The sequence below is a fragment of the Rhinoderma darwinii genome, chromosome 7 (assembly GCF_050947455.1).
Source record: "Rhinoderma darwinii isolate aRhiDar2 chromosome 7, aRhiDar2.hap1, whole genome shotgun sequence".
Classification (NCBI taxonomy): domain Eukaryota; kingdom Metazoa; phylum Chordata; class Amphibia; order Anura; family Rhinodermatidae; genus Rhinoderma; species Rhinoderma darwinii.
This window is the reverse complement of record NC_134693.1, coordinates 14,230,033-14,249,524: the sequence shown is the minus strand read 5'-3', so window position 1 is coordinate 14,249,524 and position 19,492 is coordinate 14,230,033. Positions and strand designations below refer to the sequence as shown.

General features: G+C 42.3%; 1 protein-coding gene across 9 annotated transcripts in view; it reads right to left on the bottom strand.

Moving 5' to 3' along the window:
• The window catches only part of LRRC7 (leucine rich repeat containing 7), a 286,473-nt gene that overhangs the window by 124,062 nt on the left and 142,919 nt on the right, over positions 1-19,492 (bottom strand). For all 9 annotated transcript variants that reach the window (XM_075832825.1, XM_075832822.1, XM_075832823.1 and 6 more), the window contains one exon: positions 14,022-14,224. In XM_075832825.1, the coding sequence (XP_075688940.1) occupies positions 14,022-14,224 (203 nt within the window). The remainder of the gene's footprint in view (positions 1-14,021; positions 14,225-19,492) is intronic.

Here is a 19,492-nt window from a genome sequence, read left to right as displayed (position 1 = left end):
TCCATCAAGTTCAACCTTTCTCGATAAATTACGCATACATTTACAAAAACAATATTAAAAGTTTAAAAAAAAGCCTTTTCACATTTTCCCCCTAAAGCAATGTAAAAAAATACAAATAAATATACATTAGTGGTATCGCCACATCCGTAAAAGTCTGAACTATTATAATTTAACATTATTTAACCCGCACGGTGAATGCCGCAAAGAGGAAAGAAAAAAAGTAAAATGGCAGAATTTCTGTTCTTTCATCACCTTGTCTCCCAAAAAAATGTAATAAAGAAGTGATCATAAAGTCTTATGTACCACAAAACGGAATCAATAAAAAAACGAAAGCTCGTCCCACACAAAAAAAGCCCTCAGACCAACCGATGTGAAAATAAATAAGTTATGACTATCACAACAAATTTTATTCTGAAATGTTTTTTTCCCTGTAAAAGTAATAAAACATAAAAAAAATATATCAATTTGATATCGTCATAAGCGTATCGACCCACAGAATAAAAAGTTAACCTGTCGATTTTTCCCATTCCACCCCACAAAGATTTTTTTTTCCGTTTCCCACTACATTATATATGGTACAAAAAATGGTGCCGTGGAAAACTATAATTTGTCCTGCAAAATCAAGGCCTCGTACGGCTTTAACCATGGAAAAAGAAAAAGGTTAGGACTTCTGGAAGGTAAGGAGAAAAAAAACAAACATGAAAAACCGAAAAATGGCTTTGGCGGCAATGCGTTAAGTTACAATATGTGTCAAGGAATCACTACTTGAGCAATTCCCCAGAGATAAAGTTTATGGAATTGCTATAGGAGAAATTCCCCAAAGACAGCTGGAGACTGTCTGGATACAGCAAGCAGGTATATCAGCTACCTCAAGTCCGTCACTACTCTGGTCAGCACAGTCTAAGGCTACTCTATGGTCTTCACCAGAGCCCACCACAAGGCAGGTTGGATTTGGCTGCATAGAACCCAGGTTGCTTTTACAGAATAAGGCCCCATGCACACGAACGTAAAAACGCCCATAATTACGGGCCGTAATTACGGCATGTAATTACGGGCCCATTGACTTCTATTGGCCACGAGTACCTCCCCGTATTCTTACAGGAAGGTGCCCGTGCCATTGAAAAATATAGAACATGTCCTATTTCAGGCCGTAATAACGGCACAAGCAGGCCCATAGAAGTCTAGGGGGCACCCGTAATTATGGGTGACTACGTGTGTGCACCCGTAATTACGGGAGCGTTGCTAGGCGACGTCAGGGGATAGTCACTCTCCAGGGTGCTGAAAGAGTTAAACGATCGGCAGTAACTTTCAGCACCCTGGACAGTGACTACCGATCACAATATAGATCAACGTGTAAAAAAAAAAAAGACGTTCATACTTACCTAGAACTCCCTGCTTCTTCCTCCAGTCCGGCCTCCTGGGATGACGTTTCAGCCCATGTGACCGCTGCAGCCAATCACAGGCCAATCACCGGCTGCAGTGGTCACATGGACTGCCGCGTCATCCAGGGAGGTCGGGCTGGATGTCAAGAGAGGGACGCGTCACCAAGACAACGGCCGGGTAAGTATGAATTCCTTTACTTTTACTAGGGAAAGGGCTGTCCCTTCTCTCTATCCTGCACTGATACAGAGAAGGGGCTGCCGATTAGTGCAGTGCAATTTTGCAGCGAAAACGTGCCCGTAAATACAGGTGCAATACGGGTCGAATACGTGTGACCAAGGACCCCGTATTTACGCCAGTATTTACGAGAGAAAAAAATACGTTAGTGTGCATGAGGCCTTAGGTGTTGGACTGACAGAAGGTGCAATGCAGGCAATAACAAACTGGATAACCAGACAAACCGGGGGGGGGGGGGGGGGATCATCAATAAACAAGCAGAGAGAAAACTAAACCAGGAGAAACTAAGGCTGGGTTCACACGACCTATTTTCAGGCGTAATGGAGGCGATTTACGCTTCTAATTACGCCTGAAAACACGGCTCCAATACGTCGGCAAACATCTGCCCATTCATTTCAATGGGTTTGCCGATGTACCGCGCCGACGACCTGTAATTTTACGCGTCGCTGTCAAAAGACGGCGCGTAAAATAACAGCCTCGTCAAAGAAGTGCAGGACACTCTTGGGACTAATTAGAGCCGTTTTTCATTGAATCCAATGAAGAACAGCTCCAAATTACGTCCGTAATGGAGGCCCCGCAAAACGCGAGTACGAGCAATTACGTCTGAAATGCAGGAGCTGTTCTCTCCTGAAAACGGCTCCGTAATTTCAGCCGTAATTGACGTTATCATGTGCACATACCCTAAAAGTCCAAATTGCAAAACAGAAGAATACCAGGAGCTGCAGTAGTAGAAACCAGCTGTGAGCAGAATATCCAAATCAGTGAGCAGAGGGTAAAGACAAAGACAAAGCCGAAGTCCAGTTCAAAGAGTCCAAGTAGTCAAGGTGATTCAGGGTGTTACCAGGAGCTTGATCAGACACACGCAGTCACAAGAAAATTACAAGCAACAATGAAAAAACTGAACAGACTCAAATACTCCACCCTTGGCCCTGATAGGTTGCAGACAGGGAAATAAGATTGTCTCTGCATCTCAAACCAGGGCCACCCAGAAGCTAGGCTAGTAGTCATGACAACCTAATACTGGCGGACGTTTCCTAACAATATGTATCATATTCAAGTCTCATCAAGAGCTGCATTCAAAATTCTGCTAGTTGTTAACTGGAATTTGTCAGAGATCTTGTGCAGGACCTGAGGAGGCGTTGCATGACACATGTGTTCTCCATTTGGTATTCTTGGAAATCAGGTGTCATGCACCACCCCCTCCGGCCCAGCACAAGACATATCACAGTGTGTCAGTTCTGCCTGGAGCGTCTCTTTAATTAATAACACGATATATGGTATAACAGAGAGAGTGTGGGCTACATTACACTGAGATCCAATCAGAAAAGGTGATTCCAGCTGAACACAATGAAAGAAGAAAAGAGACACAACCAGACAGATCTGTTCAGTACGATATGTGATGTTATACTGCAGCCTACTATATACACATACACCTTCCATGTCTCATATGTATCCCATATACTCCAAGTGCAGCTCCCCAGCCTTGAATCTATGTCACATTTAAAAAAAACTTCAAAATGATCTTTTGTTTTTCTTAAAAAAGGCTTTGGCTTTGCTGCTTTGTAGTTGTCGTGCGCCCTGCTGCTCGCTGCACTACATCCTCTATGGGAGCAGCAGGCTGCAACGCGTTGGAGGAAGCCATTGTTTAGACGTCACCGTCATAACCGTACACCGATTCTCACTCTTACCGACATTTTTATTTCATCTTATATTTTGGCAATTTTTCAAGAACGTTCAAAGACGCCTCAACCTCCCATCTTGCTCTAGGTCTTCACTCACGATTTGTGGTACTCACGCCACTTATCTCCGTTCTGATCCATCGCATCCCCATCAAGTCACAGCAACACCCTAATTTTACAAACACATCCTAATCTCGCAGCGGCCGTTTGTTCCAATGCATCAATGTAGATAAGAGTGAGGGTATGTTCACACGGCTTATTTTCAGACGTTTTTCGGGGAGTTTACGGCCAGAAAAACGTCTGAAAATAAGCCGTGTTTACATACCCTCACTCTTATCTAGAGGTTGAACGACTCCAAACTTCTGCCCATTGATTTCAATGGAAAAAACTGTGTTTCGTTCCCACGGGGCAGTATTTTTCACGCGTAAAAAAAACACTCCGTAAAAAAGATGTGCATGTCACTTCTTGAGCTGTCTTTGATTGTCTCGTTTTTTACGGGACAAGTTGTACTTTATGTAGGTGCTATTTTTTGGTACATTTACATTATCATTTAACTCATTAATTTTTATTTTGGCAAAAATGCTGAAAAAAAGCAGTTATCATTTATTTATTTTTTACAGCATTCACCGATAATCATGAATGACGCTATAAATTTGTTGTGCAGGTTGTTACGGTCGTGGCGATACCAAATATGTGTATATTATTTTAGGTTTAGAGACTTACATTTTATAAAGTTTATTTATTGTAAAAAAAAATTTGCATTTTGTGTATTTGTTTTTACTGATTTTATTTTATTTAACATTACTTTTTTTTAAATCAATTTAACTTTTTTAATCCTATAGGGGGATTTTTCAGTTAGATTTATATTCTATCTCTACCGGCATATAGCTATACACCGATAGTACACAGGCAGTTGTTCGGACATACCTTAGTATGACCCAAAAACAGGAAATATGGTCAGACAGCCCTGGGGTCCTTCAATGGACCCTGGGCTGTCTGACCATATAAGGTATGTCCCTTGATCGCGTCACAGGGATTTCCTGTGATGTGATCAAAAGGGGTCCCCCTTTCCCATTTTCCCTTTGAATGCTACGATCGCGACATTCAAGGGGTTAACAGCTGGGATAAGAGGTTTCTCTGAGCTCCGCAGTTAGAGCTGGGTTACGGCTGTGTATTACAGCCGTAACCCCGCACCTTATTGCATGCGCGATCAGCATGACATCTATGCTCGTCATGATGCGGCAACATCCAGCCGCTCATGACGATCATAGACGTCAAGCGTCGGTAAATATAGCCTTGAGGATACCAACTAAATATTAGATTTGCTTGATACTTGTCCACCTTTGAACACTATTTTACAGTTTATATATATGAAATTATTATACATTTTGGGAAGTGTTTTTACACCAAGAACCGTACAGTAACCTGATGTTGGAGAAAGTATTTGCCCCCTTAAAGGAGCTCAGTTAGGCCGCATGCAGACGACCGTAATTTTGATCCGCAAATACGGATCCATACTTGTGGATCAAAATACTGATCCATTCATTTCTATGGCCCACGGACACCTTCCCGTACGGGAAGGTGTCCGGGTCGTAGAAAGGATCCGCAAAAAATAGGACACGTCCTATTTTTTTTATTTTACGGAACGTGCTCCTATACTTAATAATGGGAGCAAGAATGGCAAATGCAGGTGACTGCCCGCGGCCCTCCGTGCCCGTAATCACGGACTGTGATTACGGTAACGGCCATGTGCAGGGGGCCTTAAGCTGGTATGGGTGTGTTTGATGACCAGCTTGTTGACTGTTTCCAATAACAACCAGCTGAATTTTGAATGCAGCTCTAGAGTATAATAAAGGATGTAACTCGGGATCAGTACAGGTTAAGTAATGTAATGTATGTAGACAGTGACTCCACCAGCAGAATAGTGAGTGCAGCTCTGGAGTATAATACAAGATGTAACTCAGGATCAGGTAGAAGATAAGTAATATAATGTATGTACACAGCGACTCCACCAGCAGAATAGTGAGTGCAGCTCTGGAGTGTAATACAGGATGTAACTCGGGATCAGTACAGGATAAGTAATGTAATGTACGTAGACAGTGACTCCAACAGCAGAATAGTGAGTGCAGCTCTGGAGTATAATACAGGATGTTACTCGGAATCAGTACAGGATAAGTAATGTAATGTATATACTCACTGATTCCCCCAGCAGAATAGTGAGTGCAGCTCTGGAGTATAATACAAGATGTAACTCAGGATCAGTACAAGATAAGTAATATGATGTATGTACACAGCAACTCCACCAGCAGAATAGTGAGTGCAGCTCTGGAGTATAATACAGGATATAACTCAGGATCAGTACAGGATAAGTAATTTAATGTATGTACACAGTGACTCCACTAGTAGAATAGTGAGTGCAGCTCTGGAGTATAATACGGGCTATAACTCAGGATCAGTACAAGATAAGTAATGTCATGAATATACAGTTACTTCAGTTTCTATTGTATTATATCTATATATAAACTGTAAATTGTATAAAGGTGAACATACTGTTAAAAAGTTTGGAGATGTTGCAGACACCAATCACATGTATGCATTATCATTTGTGTTTGCAGAATGGACGGGAAAAACTCCATTTGCATAAGATCACTACCATGTAATTCCATTACACTAGTTTTCCAACTGCACAACTAGAACCCCCAACATACCCTGACTCCCTGCGCCTCTGCGTGAAAATTAGAATCTCAACAGGGTACATCAGAGAATGTTACGAACCGTGTATTCAAGATCTGTATAATACGCTTGTGTGCATGAGACTTCGTGTCAGTCTTCACTGCAGTTATGGCATTCTATTCATGACCCAGAAAACCCTGAAGGAGCATAGCTATAGGTAAGGTGGTGCTGCAGTGCATACATTGTTGAATAACCAGTGCTACATCTCAAGAATAGTAAAGAGGATATTTTTGGTACAGTGTAAGGGGAACAATTGGACAAGCAAGAAATTCATTCTTAGTTATTAAATATTAAATTAGTCTCACTGTCACTACAGGGCAGGCGGCTCGAACACACGTCAGTTTCATTGTCACAGCTGTTATTCCCTAAATCTGAAAAAATTTAACGGTATGATACACAGATCGATATATACTCAGAACAGAGGAACGAACTGCGCAGAGCTTCGCGTCTACCACATAATTAAAATATAACAAACCGTCAATTAGGAGAATTTAAAGGGATTGTCTTATATATTTAATTTTATAATTAGGTGTAAGGCTTCGTTCACATCTGCGTCGGGACTCCGGTCATGGGTTCCATCGGACATTTTCGTCAGGGGAACCCATGAACGGAATTCAAACTGAAACAAACGGAAACCGTTTGCATCACCATTGATTTCAATGGTGACGGATCCGGTGCAAATGGTGTCCGTTTGTCACCGTTGTGTAAGGGGTCCGTTGTTTTGACGGAATCAATACCGTAGCCGACTACGCTGTTGATTCTCTCAAAACAACGGAACCCTTACACAACGGTGACAAACGGAAACCATTTTCATGAAAACCGTCAACATTGAACTCAGTGGTGATGCAAACGGAATCCTATGGCTTCCGTTTGTTTCAGTTTGGATTCCGTTCATGGGTTCCGCTGACGGAAAAGTACGACGAAAATCCTGAACGAAGTCCTGACGCAGATGAGAACGATACCTTAGTCTGTCGAAGAGAAATAATGTGTTTGGTATTTTTTTAATGCTGTAGTTATTTATTTTTATTTAAAAAAATTCCATGGGGGCGGCCATATTGGAGATACACTTCCTTCCTGTATTGTCGGTTTCGGCAGTGCAGCAGGGTGTGTGCACTTTATGGTCGCTGCAATGAATGAGACTTAATGAACAGGAAAGTGTCGATAGACTAATATATATCTGTAAGAAATAGAGTACAGTCCATTCCCCTAGGCTAGGGAGTGGCAGGGGAGCTACATACAGAGCCCCATCTGTGTGTGTGTATATAGTGTTACTATCCTGCCTTATCCAGGTCTCCAGCAATACAGTAGATCTGTTATTAAACTCCCTGCTTTAATGATAATGAGATGGCTCTGCTTTCCCTACCCTGTAATGATAATGAGATGGCTTTACTGACCCTACCCTCTAATAATAATGATATGGCTCTGCTTACAGTTTTCTCTAATAATATTAAAATGACTCTTTTGACTTTGTCCTCTAATGACACCAAAATGGCTCTGCTGACCATGCCCTCAAATAATAATGAGATGACTCTTTTGATAATGAGATGGCTTTGCGGACTTCGACCCCTAATAATAATAATGAGATGATTCTGCTAATTCTGCCCTAGTCTACATAGCAAAGCTGAAATGTCAGATGCTAAAAACGGGAAATGTGGCCATTAAGAAAACTGGAATGTTTTATTTTGATATGGATAGTGACATAAAAAAAAGGCAAAAATGTGAGAAAATACATTTATAATAAAAAACGGATTTAAATTACCCACAATTTACATTCTTTTATCAAGTCTGTCTGACTAATGGAGATGACTCGTGTTATGTTTTTATTGCTTTTTAAACCATTCAAGAATCATTGAAGATTGAAAGTAATCACAATTACCAGTAAATTCTCAGCTAAATTATTTTTCCAGATGCGGTGAAAGGCTTATTGAAGTCATTTGGGCAGTTTATTAGGCAATAAACTGGATCAATCAATATTTATTGGATAGGAGGGAGCAGGCATGAAATCACTATTATCATGTCAGGCCAATTTAATGTAAGACACACGCTGATGATTATCTACGGGAAAAGTGCCAGACCTCACTTGTAGATACCCGATGTCAAATCAACAACGTGCACTCCTGGGAATGATTGGTACAAGATTTTACTATTTGCACTCCGCAACCTAAAGTGATTTCGAGTAAATAAAGCTTAATCATCTGCAACTTTCTAATATATTTTGTGTTTAAATTCTTCCCTATTTTCAAGACTTCAGCTTGTTGTCGGAGAATGGAGATTGAAGACTTGTCCTCATGTTTTCCAACAAAAAACAGGTGTAGGGCTCGTTGCAGTGTATCAGCGCTCTCTCTGTGTACAATGGCGCAACTACCGCCGTAGCATGAATAGCAGCTGCTTTGAGGCCAAGGGCATGAGGGGGTCCGTGCCGCCCTCCGGCATGGTCCCCCCCATGTCTGGTGGCGCCGCTAGCAGTCCATATGGCTGCTACAGCGGTAGCGACACCACATTCTATAGTATCTGCATCCTTAGGACGCAGATCCTGTGGAACACTATGGCAGAGCAGGGAGGTATCTCTGTACTCTGCCATTTACTAGGCTACAGGCCGTTCTGCCTGCAGCTTATCGTGATGATGTCACTGGATCTTGCCGGCTTACGCAAGGATCCCGTCGGCGTTGTGGAATTGCTCCGTTTGTTGCAGGAACGGGGCATAGGTGAGAACTATTTTTTTGTTTTATTTGTTTGGGGATCACTGTTTACAAGTGGAAAGTAAGGGGCTGTATGGCAGTATCTACAAGGGGCAGTTGGGGGGGCACTATCTACAAAGAGGAGGTGGGAGCCAGTGTCTACAAGGTTGAGGTGGGGGGCACTATCGACAAGGGGGAGGTGGGGGGCACTATCGACAAGTGGGAGGTGGAGGGCACTATCTACAAGGAGGGGTGTGACTATCTACAGGGGAGCTGTATAGCACTGTCTACAGGGGGGGATGTATGGCCCAGTCAAAAGTTTGCTATGGGGTCCAGTCTTTCCTAGTTACGCCCCTGCCTGTGTACCTGTCTTAATTGGGAATGATTGGTACAAGATTTTACCATTTGAATGTTAGCAATGATTACATTCACTAACAGCAAGCAGCAATCTTGAAAATGATAAAGAATTGAATAAACTTTTCTTACATCAAACTGTAAAATGGAATCCAAAATATGATACTCATAGTCTGCTGCGGACCATAAATGATCTCCTAGTGTCTTCCAGTTCCCCATACCTGTATCCTGTATCCCGTGCTATCCTGGTCAAGTGCCGTGCTGAGCTGTAGTCGTGCTGTGCTGCATACCACGCCTGTCCTGCTACACCACGCCTGTCCTGCTACACCACGCCTGTCCTGCTACACCACGCCTGTCCTGCTACACCACGCCTGACATCTGCCTGCTGCCTAGTCCCAGCCGAGCCTGCCTTGCTACTGTCCGAGCTGCCACAGGTACCCTATACGAACTATAAACTGTTACCTGCGCCCTTTTTGCCAGCTGCCATACCGCCAGGGCGGTACGGCCCAGTGGGTCCAAGAACCCAACGTGACAATATACACTACCGTTCAAAAGTTTGGGGTCACCCAGACAATTTTTTGTTTTCTATGAAAACTCACACTTATATTTATCAAATGAGTTGCAAAATGACTAGAAAATATAGTCAAGACATTGACAAGGTTAGAAATAATGATTTTTATTTGAAATAATAATTTTCCCCTTCAAACTTTGCTTTGGTCTTGGAATGCTCCATTTGCAGCAATTCCAGCATTGCAGACCTTTGGCATTCTAGCTGTTAATTTGCTGAGGTAATCGGGAGAAATTTCACCCCATGCTTCCAGAAGCCCCTCCCACAAGTTGGATTGGCTTGATGGGCACTTCTTGCGTACCATATGGTCAAGCTGCTCCCACAACAGCTCTATGGGGTTGAGATCTGGTGACTGCGCTGGCCACTCCATTACAGATAGAATACCAGCTGCCGGCTTCTTCCCTAAATAGTTCTTGCATAATTTGGAGGTGTGCTTTGGGTCATTGTCCTGTTGTAGGATGAAATTGGCTCCAATCAAGCGCTGTCCACAGGGTATGGCATGGCGTTGCAAAATGGAGTGATAGCCTTCCTTATTCAAAATCCCTTTTACCTTGTACAAATCTCCCACTTTACCAACACCAAAGCAACCCCAGACCATCATATTACCTCCACCATGCTTGACAGATGGCGTCAGGCACTCTTCCAGCATCTTTTCAGTTGTTCTGCGTCTCACAAATGTTCTTCTGTGTGATCCAAACACCTCAAACTTCGATTCGTCTGTCCATAACACTTTTTCCCAATCTTCCTCTGTCCAATGTCTGTGTGCTTTTGCCCATATTAATCTTTTCCTTTTATTAGCCAGTCTCAGATATGGCTAATAAGCTGCCAGTTGAGGACCTGTGAGGCGTCTATTTCTCAAACCAGAGACTCTAATGTACTTGTCTTGTTGCTCAGTTGTGCAGCGGGGCCTCCCACTTCTCTTTCTACTCTGGTTAGAGCCTGTTTGTGCTGTCCTCTGAAGGGAGTAGTACACACTGTTGTAGGAAATCTTCAGTTTCTTAGCAATTTCTCGCATGGAATAGCCTTCATTTCTAAGAACAAGAATAGACTGTCGAGTTTCACATGACAGCTCTCTTTTTCTAGCCATTTTGAGAGTTTAATCGAACCCACTAATGCTCCAGATTCTCAACTAGCTAAAAGGAAGGTCAGTTTTATAGCTCCTCTAAACAGCAAAACTGTTTACAGCGGTGCTAACATAATTGCACAAGGGTTTTCAAGTGTTTTCTAATCATCCATTAGCCTTCTAACACAGTTAGCAAACACAATGTACCATTAGAACACTGGAGTGATGGTTGCTGGAAATGGGCCTCTATACACCTATGTAGATATTGCATTAAAAACCAGACGTTTGCAGCTAGAATAGTCATTTACCACATTAACAATGTATAGAGTGTATTTCTGATTAATTTAATGTTATCTTCATTGAAAAAAACTGTGCTTTTCTTGCAAAAATAAGGAAATTTCTAAGTGACCCCAAACTTTTGAACGGTAGTGTATATATACATATATATATATACATACACACATCTATATTTATACACACACACACACACATATATATATATATATAAATACACACACATATGAATATATATATACACACACACACATATATATACATAATTTATTTATTTTACATTATTTCAATATCCCATTGCTTGTGTGGCTGAATCCTATAACAAATTCATGTATCAGGGGAGGGTTAAATTGAACTTATAAGACAAACCTAGGCCAATAACAAAAAAAAACAACATAAAATGGACTATGAATTACGGAGGCTGATTTGTTCGCACCGCAGGTTATTTTGACTTTGATGAGTACCTTAGTTATGAAAGCGGAGCAAATCATTTATTAAAGTAACAAAATCATGTTTTCAATGCAGAGATGATCAATTTGGGAAAATAAATGAAATTTCTGCTACATCCCGGTTTGTTTGAAGCCGGCATTATTTTGTCAAAGATTTCATGGCCAGACAGAAAAATAAAAAGAATAGAAAAAAAATCTTCAAAGCGTAAAAATCATAAAAATGCATTAAACATCAAGAAGCTAAACAATGGGGATAGAAGAGAACTTTGCCAGTCATAGAGGAACCGATGATTTGTATCCAGTGTTATGTAATGTTTATACAGAGAAACCCAAAAATTACAAAAATTTGCTGTGGTCTCCGTATTTATTTATTTGCAGATATTGGAAAAGTTTTTCATAGGTATAAGACGACTTCGGCCTTGACGACTGGTTGAGGAGAAGACCTGTTGGTGCCCCGGTAATTCCGTCTGGGGACGGGTTCCTTCCTGCGCCAGGTAATGACTGTGCAGAATGTGAGATGTATTTTATTAAGTGGAGATGAGGTCACCTTGGTAGTTGGTGTCGTGTCTTGTAGTCATTTTATTTTATCTTTTAAGCTGTGACTTGAATTCAGAATAGACTGCGGATCACAAGTTTAATAGCCCGAAGGCACCAAAAGTAGCAATCACTCTTCATTACATGGGGGAAGGACTGGACATTTGGGAGGACTTTAGGAGGTCTCTGGAGATGCGTTAGGTCAAGTGATCCATCTGCTGCATTACCAGACACGCGCCAAAGTGCTCACCGATTATTATTTGACGATACAGTCAGCTCAATAGAATAAAGAGGTTGTGTCGGTTGTTGTAGATGTTTCGCTAGAACAGATTATTCCATGAAGACCTATTTGAAAGTATAGTCATCGTATCGAATTGGTACTGTAGTGCCCAAAACAAACTATCTCCCCCCTAAGGCCACACAGCGCCTACACGGTGGTGCCACCACATTACAGTGCCCATACAGTAGTGAAGGTCAAACGTGTTCCAACCTCACAGAAAATTACGCATATAAATCTGCCGTTTACCATACAATAATCACATAGCAGTGCCCATGGTGTAGTTACTGCTACAGTTCCCCGACAATACCACACACCTAATGAGTTCATGGACCTGCACGTTACTAAGGCTACGAGTTCACACGTTGCGCAATTGTTGCAGATTTGCGGCAGATTTTTAATGCAGAGCTTACGCTTTGCCATTCAAAAGGATGAGATCCGCGCCAAATCCGCAGCAAATCTGTGAAGAGTGAACTCAAAATCCGCTCGAATATAACCACCTCTTCCTGGGCCAGTCTCAACTGTCAAAGATCAGCACAGGAGAATATGGGCAGAAGTGATTAAAGGGGTTATGTGGGGACCAAAAATTATTAGCAGTGTAGTAACTGCAGTATGCCATACACTCGCTAATATACATTCCGGTCCCCCGTCGCACTGATTCTGAGATTTTCATAGATTTTTATAGCGCTGCCGGGGGACCGGAAGTCTAGTTGCACAGTCTTCTTTGATAACAATATGACTCTTCGTCATGTGACCGGCCCCGCTGTACAGCGGGATCGGTCACATGACGAAGAGTCGTATCGTTATAAAGAAGACTGTGCAACTAGACTTTTGGTACCCCGGCAGCGCTATAAAAATCTTTGAAAATCTCAGAATCAGAGTGACGGCGGACTGATCTCTTCTTTTAAGGCAAATTTGAACAAGAAGTTCTCGAGTCACACTGTGGCCACCATAGAACTACACCGGGGATATCCAATGTTTGGCTCTCCAGCTGTTGAAATACTATAACTCTCAGCATGTCCTCACAGTTTGCGACTATCACAGCAAGGTGGGAGTGGTTGTTTTGGAACAGCTGGAGAACCACAGGTTGGAGACCACTGATCTACACTATATTAATATTCCATTAAAGGGGGTTGTCCATTTTGGGCAACCATCAAATGGAAAGTAAAGCAAATAGTTTCACTCTGTGTTAATTAAGCTGTTCGTACATGGAACATCGTGCTTAACCATCGTTTATGGGGCCCCCAGTAAATTTAGAAATGGGCCACACACTTTGATAGTAGAGCAACTTGAGAAACAACCAAAAGGATGGATAGTAGTGTCATAAAGAAAACCTTCTCCACGAAGGAGAACCAACATAGTAGAACTAGAGAGAAGAAAGCCACCATTGAATTTTCTTTCCCTTTAAAAGGAGCAACGTTCCTGCACCATAGTGGGGCCTCTCAACAACTTAGAGCCCCATAGAAACTGCTATGGCTGTGACGGCTGAAGGTATACCCTTGCATGGCACAATTTTTTTTATCAGACTAGATGAAGATCGGAAACTATAACTTGATTTGAGGAACCAAAATTAATCCAAAGTTCACTCCATAATTACTTCAATACGTGGTAAACCATTTCAACCGATATCTGATACTTTGGGTCGATACTTTTGATACCATTTCAAGAATAAAATTATTCCCCATGTTCATCGAATCTTCACTTCATTGAACAAAAAGTTGGTCATGTCTATGTAGATCTATATACAGTTCTTGAAGGAGGGATAGAATTGTTACCTTGGGTAATTCTTCAATTTGATTGGCATCCAGATAAAGTTCCTCCAATGTTCTTTCAAGGCTGAACACCTCTTTTGGCACCTGCTGTAGGCTGCAGTGGGAGTAATCCAGAACCGATATTATCTCTTCTTCTCCTCGAAAACATCTGCACGGGACAAGCCGCCCGATGATCTTCCTCTTGGTCGTCATCTCCAGGCACTGCACTGAAAAATGAAAGACAGCAAAACATTTTAATATGTAGACAACAGGTCACTTCAGCTCCATTCATGGTTTATTTTAGTCATTGGGACATCGATAGACTGTTATTAAAGGGGGTCTTCAAATATTTGACAATTATGGCATATGGGAGATACCACACAAGTCTGATAATTGGGGACCCCCCTCTCCATTCATTCTCCGCATGAATGCAGCAGATGCCAGATGCCTCACCTGTCGGAACTTGGATCAGGGGACCGCCATTCTTCTGATCATTGGGGGTACCAGAGGTGAGACCTCTACCGGTTAGACATTTATTACATATCTTTTACTAATGGGGGTGGGCTCGTATATGTACCACCTGTGTAGAAAGTCCTTGTCAGTGAATGACCAAGTGTCAAACATTGGTACTGGGGTACCTCTTTCTTGTCACCAATGACCCCCCAACAATGTGATAATATGAACTCTTTAGAGATCCGGAAACAACTGTTTTTAATTTAGTTCAGATCATCTGTCTAAATTGTGATCTGCTGTGTTCATAGGCGGTCATTACCTGGAGTTTATGGTATGACCGGCAATTAAAAGGTGTGTCCGGGATTGGAAGAAAAGGTTTACTCTTTTCCAAAAACAGCACCACGTCTGTCCATGACACGTTGTGTCTGGTATTCAAGTGAAGGGGATTTAACGGCAATACCCAACCCAGCCCATGGACAGGAGTGGCGCTGTTTCGGAAAAAGTAAAACCTTTTTTTTTTTTAAATCTTGGACAACCCCTTTAATGAACTTTTGGACATTATAAAAGACGTGCATGGCTATGCATGGTTGTAAATGTTTGTAATGCTATCACCAAAAGAACCAGTCAATTCTGAGCATGGAGACCGGTTTAAATCTCATGTCTATGGCCAACTTAAAGCTATATTCACACCTTGGCAATTCCGTCAAGGTTTCCATCCGACGAACAAGAAAATTGAAGGATGCCCCTCGAAGAGCCCCATTAAACATCAATGGGGTCCATTGGATGCTGTTTGTATCCATCGTGTGATGGAACTGGCACACTACTATGGCTTCCGTTATGAATGGACGCCATAGTGCAGATGTGAAGAGAAACCTACAGAAAGTAAGAACCCAGAGGGAATGCACTAGTATATAACAATATCTTATATTCGAGGGTAATGCCCTTTAATTGCTCAGCGCCTCAAAGGCTTCATTAGTGATCATTTCTCTTCTTGAGTGCAGATTATCTCCAGAAAACGAAGTAGGAAGCCCGACGTGCCTCATCCGACCTTCTGAACTATGACTAATTACAGCAAATCATTTCTCGAGCTAAAGAGGACTGATAAATGTTATTAGACCAAGATTACATCTAATGAAGCCAACAATAAACGAGAGAGGTAAGACCGGGACATCGCTGAACTCTGCGTACTTGTCATCAGCCTCCACTTCACTTCCAAGTTTCAGAGATTCAAAATGGCAGCCACAAATCCTGCCGGAGCGGTCACCCAGGTTTACAAGATTCCTTAATGGCAATTATGGCTACCTATACAGTGCCACTCCCCGCTCCTCCATATTGCTTCACAGCAAGTCTGATTTTCCATTCCGAACAGTAGGAAAATTCCCATGAAATTTCTTACAACTCTGCGTTGTGCCGTTCCTCTGTTAGTCTTACTGGAAATTTATGAATATATTGACAACTGGGTGTAACCAATCCTCTTGTCAAAGGAGCATGTCCCTACACAGTCTCACTCTGCCAGCACTGATTTGGAGACGGTCTTAGGCCTTATGCACTGCGTGTGATTACGGGCACGAACGGCCGCACTGTCAGCCGCATTTGCCGTCCGTGCTCCCATTATGAAGTATATGTCGTGACTTCTTTTCTCTTATTGGTTTGATAAATTTGTCACTAGGACCACGGTAACATTTTGGGCTGTTGCTCAGTTTGTTTACATTCTAAAGTATAGGAGCACGGTCCGCAAACTTAAAAAATAGGACATGTCCTATTTTTTGCGGATCATTTCTACAGCCCGGACACTTACCCGTAAATATACGGGAAGTAGTCTGTGGGCCATAGAATTGAATGGATCCATATTTTTTATCCGCTATTACGGATCTGTAATCAAAATGACTGTCATGTGCATGGGGCCTTACTGGGTAGGGATACATGGGAGTGTAGGGATACACCCCCAACTGGTAACATTCAGTTGTCAATTTGTTCATAAAATTTCTAGGAGGAATAACAGAGGAACGGCCGAATGGAAAGTTCTAAGAAATGATGCTCCAGACATGTCAAGAGAGATTACAGGTCCTCTTTAAATGATAAAATGTTTTCCTTCTGCAGCCCCCACTAGGGAGAGGTTACTGCATAATGTTTTTTTCTATTGAGTTCCACTATAAGTAGTATGCGTAAAGCTCCTGAGCTCCCCCTAGTGGGAGCTGCAGTCAGACAGAATTTTAGCATTTAACGGTCTATACAGGGGACGTGGAGCTCGGTGTCAGGAAAATGGAAATTTGACCACTCTAAAGAAATATTAAGAAATTACTCAGCACAGAATTTTGGACCTATTTAGATTAAAAAAATACAAAACAATGTTCAAGGGTGGACATTCACTTTAAAGAGAATGACGATCAGTTGATCGCCATGGGCCCAGCTACTCTAGACTTCTAACAGCTTTTCGGTAGGGGTACCAAAGCATGACCACTCATTTCCCTGGCCACTGCAGGAGAGATGTAGCTTTGCCGACCATTCAACGGAATGGTAGTTTATGTAATGCATGGACGGGTCAGGTCAACTAGAGTGGGAGCAGAAGGGACCTTCTATGGCGTACATATGGCCTAACAGGGCATGTGGACAGGAGTTGTCTTTATAAGACCAGCCCTTTAAAGGGGTTGTCCAGCTTCTGACAACTGATGACCTATCCACCGGAAACCCGGACCTCGCACCGATAAGCCGCTACGGTGGCCTGCGGGCACCAGATGTTGTGGTGCATAATGCTATGGACGGAGCCCAGAAGCAGGTGGCTCCGACCATTGCATAGCGGCCGTGCTGCAGAACTGCTTCCGGCATGTACATCCGGTGCACGGAGGCACCGGAGCAGCTGATCTGTGCGGGGCCCGGGTGTCGGACCCCCACAGATCATATACTGATGACCTATCCGGCGGATAGCGGCAGGGGAAGTACCGAAGGTGGCTCACGGGCTGAGCCCACTCCATATGTTGCGGGTGTCAGCTGTGTATTACAGCTGACACCCAGCACTAACAGCTGTTTTACCACATAAGTATTGCAGTGTATTGTGCAAGCGATCATATGATTGTATGTTCAAGTTCCCTAGGGAATTTATTAAAATAAAGTTTTTCTTAATGTAAAAAAAAAACACTTCTCATTTTTCCCCTAAAGTAATGAAAACAATTAAAAAAAGAAACATAATTGGTATCACTGTGTCCATAAAAGTCTAAATTATTTTAATATAACCGCATTTATCCAAAACGCTGAAAGTGAAAAAAACAAAAACAGAAAAATGCTAAAATTGCTATTTGTTGGTCACCTTGCCTCTCAAAAAATGGAATAAAAACTGATCAAAAAGTCGCATGGACCCTAAAATTGTATTAATAAAAACTACAGATTGCCCCGCAAAAAATAAACTCTCACACTGCTCCATCGACAGAAAAACAAAACGTTATGGGTCTGAATATGGCGACATAGAATTATTTTTTTTAAACAAATTGTTTTTATTTTGTAAAAGTAGTAAAACATAAAATACACTATATAAATTTGGTATCTTTGTAATCGTATTGACCCCCAGAATGAAGTTAACATGACATTTTTACTGCTGGGTGAACGGCGTAAAAACAAAACCCAAAAAACTATGGTGGAATTGTTGTTTTTTTTACCATTCCACCCCACAAAATATTTTTTCAAAGTTTCTCAGTACGTTAAACGCTGCTATTAAAAGCTACAACTCGTCTCGCCAAAAAAAGCCTATGTGGTTATGTCGGCAAAAAATAAAAAAGTTACGGCTCTTGGAAGCCAGGGAGGAAAAACGAAAAATGAAAAATGGTTGCGGCAGGAAGGAGTTAAGGAGAACGGACATCTCCGTAAAAATTCTGCACTGGGAAATGTAGCAGCCGCAATCTGTCATTTCGCACTCCACGGCCTGCATCATGTACATCAGTGGTTTCCAAACCTGTAGATCTGTGGCCTGCAGCTGTCAAGGCATGCTGGGAGTTGTAGTTGTAGACCTTTGATATACATTGTGATAGTAATGTGTCTACAGTAATGCTCCATATAAAGGGATTTCATTTCTAATGGAGGAATCCAGATGAACTGCACGTAGACCCAATGTTTTACGGCCCGGAGGATAAATCTGCGGCGCTTTCTATAGAGAAGACCGTGACATTTGTTGCATTTCTTAAGAGCCAGATGCTCAACGTGAGCAGAAATGTACAGCATTCATCTCACCCGAAGCAATTATGGCGGCAGCGGTGGCGGCTTAAGAGCTACTTTTTACTCATTGTGATACACGTGGAGTAGATGTTACGAATTAGCATGACAGGATTGCAAACGCTCCCAAAGAAATGATGTAGGACTAATCATAGACACTTTGCCTAATGAAAATAGCCCTCGAGCACTCATCTGAACTCCTTGTACCTGCTGCAATGCACAATGTCGTCTCTGGTGACATGTCACCGCGTTATACAGAATAATTGTACGTCTCAAATACTGTATCTGGTAAGAAAAAGCACTAGGACGATTTCAATAGTAGCAGGTGCATGATCTATATTTACCTCCGAGACTTTGACAAAGGAGGTTAAAGAGCATTGTGCTCTGTAATGTCGTCTCTGCCTTGAATAAAGCTGGGGATTCAGCCATTAACCCATTACTCTCCTGCTCCAACTGCAGCCAGAAATTATTTGCATAAACTGCAGATTTGGGATCTTTTTCTTGCACATGCTCTCTCTCCATACTTGCTGAGTGGGCGGGCTCTTCCTGGCGTGATGTAAGAACTGTGCTGTGGGCTCTGAGCCAATCAAATGTCTCCCCCTGCTGCTTCCCCTCCTTCTCATGTGAGAAGCTGCAGCTTCATCTCCCTCTTCTCCCCTCATGTGAGAAGCTGCAGCTGCATCTCCCTCCTCTCCCCTCATGTGAGAAGCTGCATCTCCCTCCTCTCCCCTCCTCATGTGAGAAGCTGCTGCTTCATCTCCCTCCTCTCCTCATGTGAGAAGCTGCAACTTCATCTCCCTCCTTTCCCCTCCTCCCTGTCTAGTATTTTCTGATTGACACTA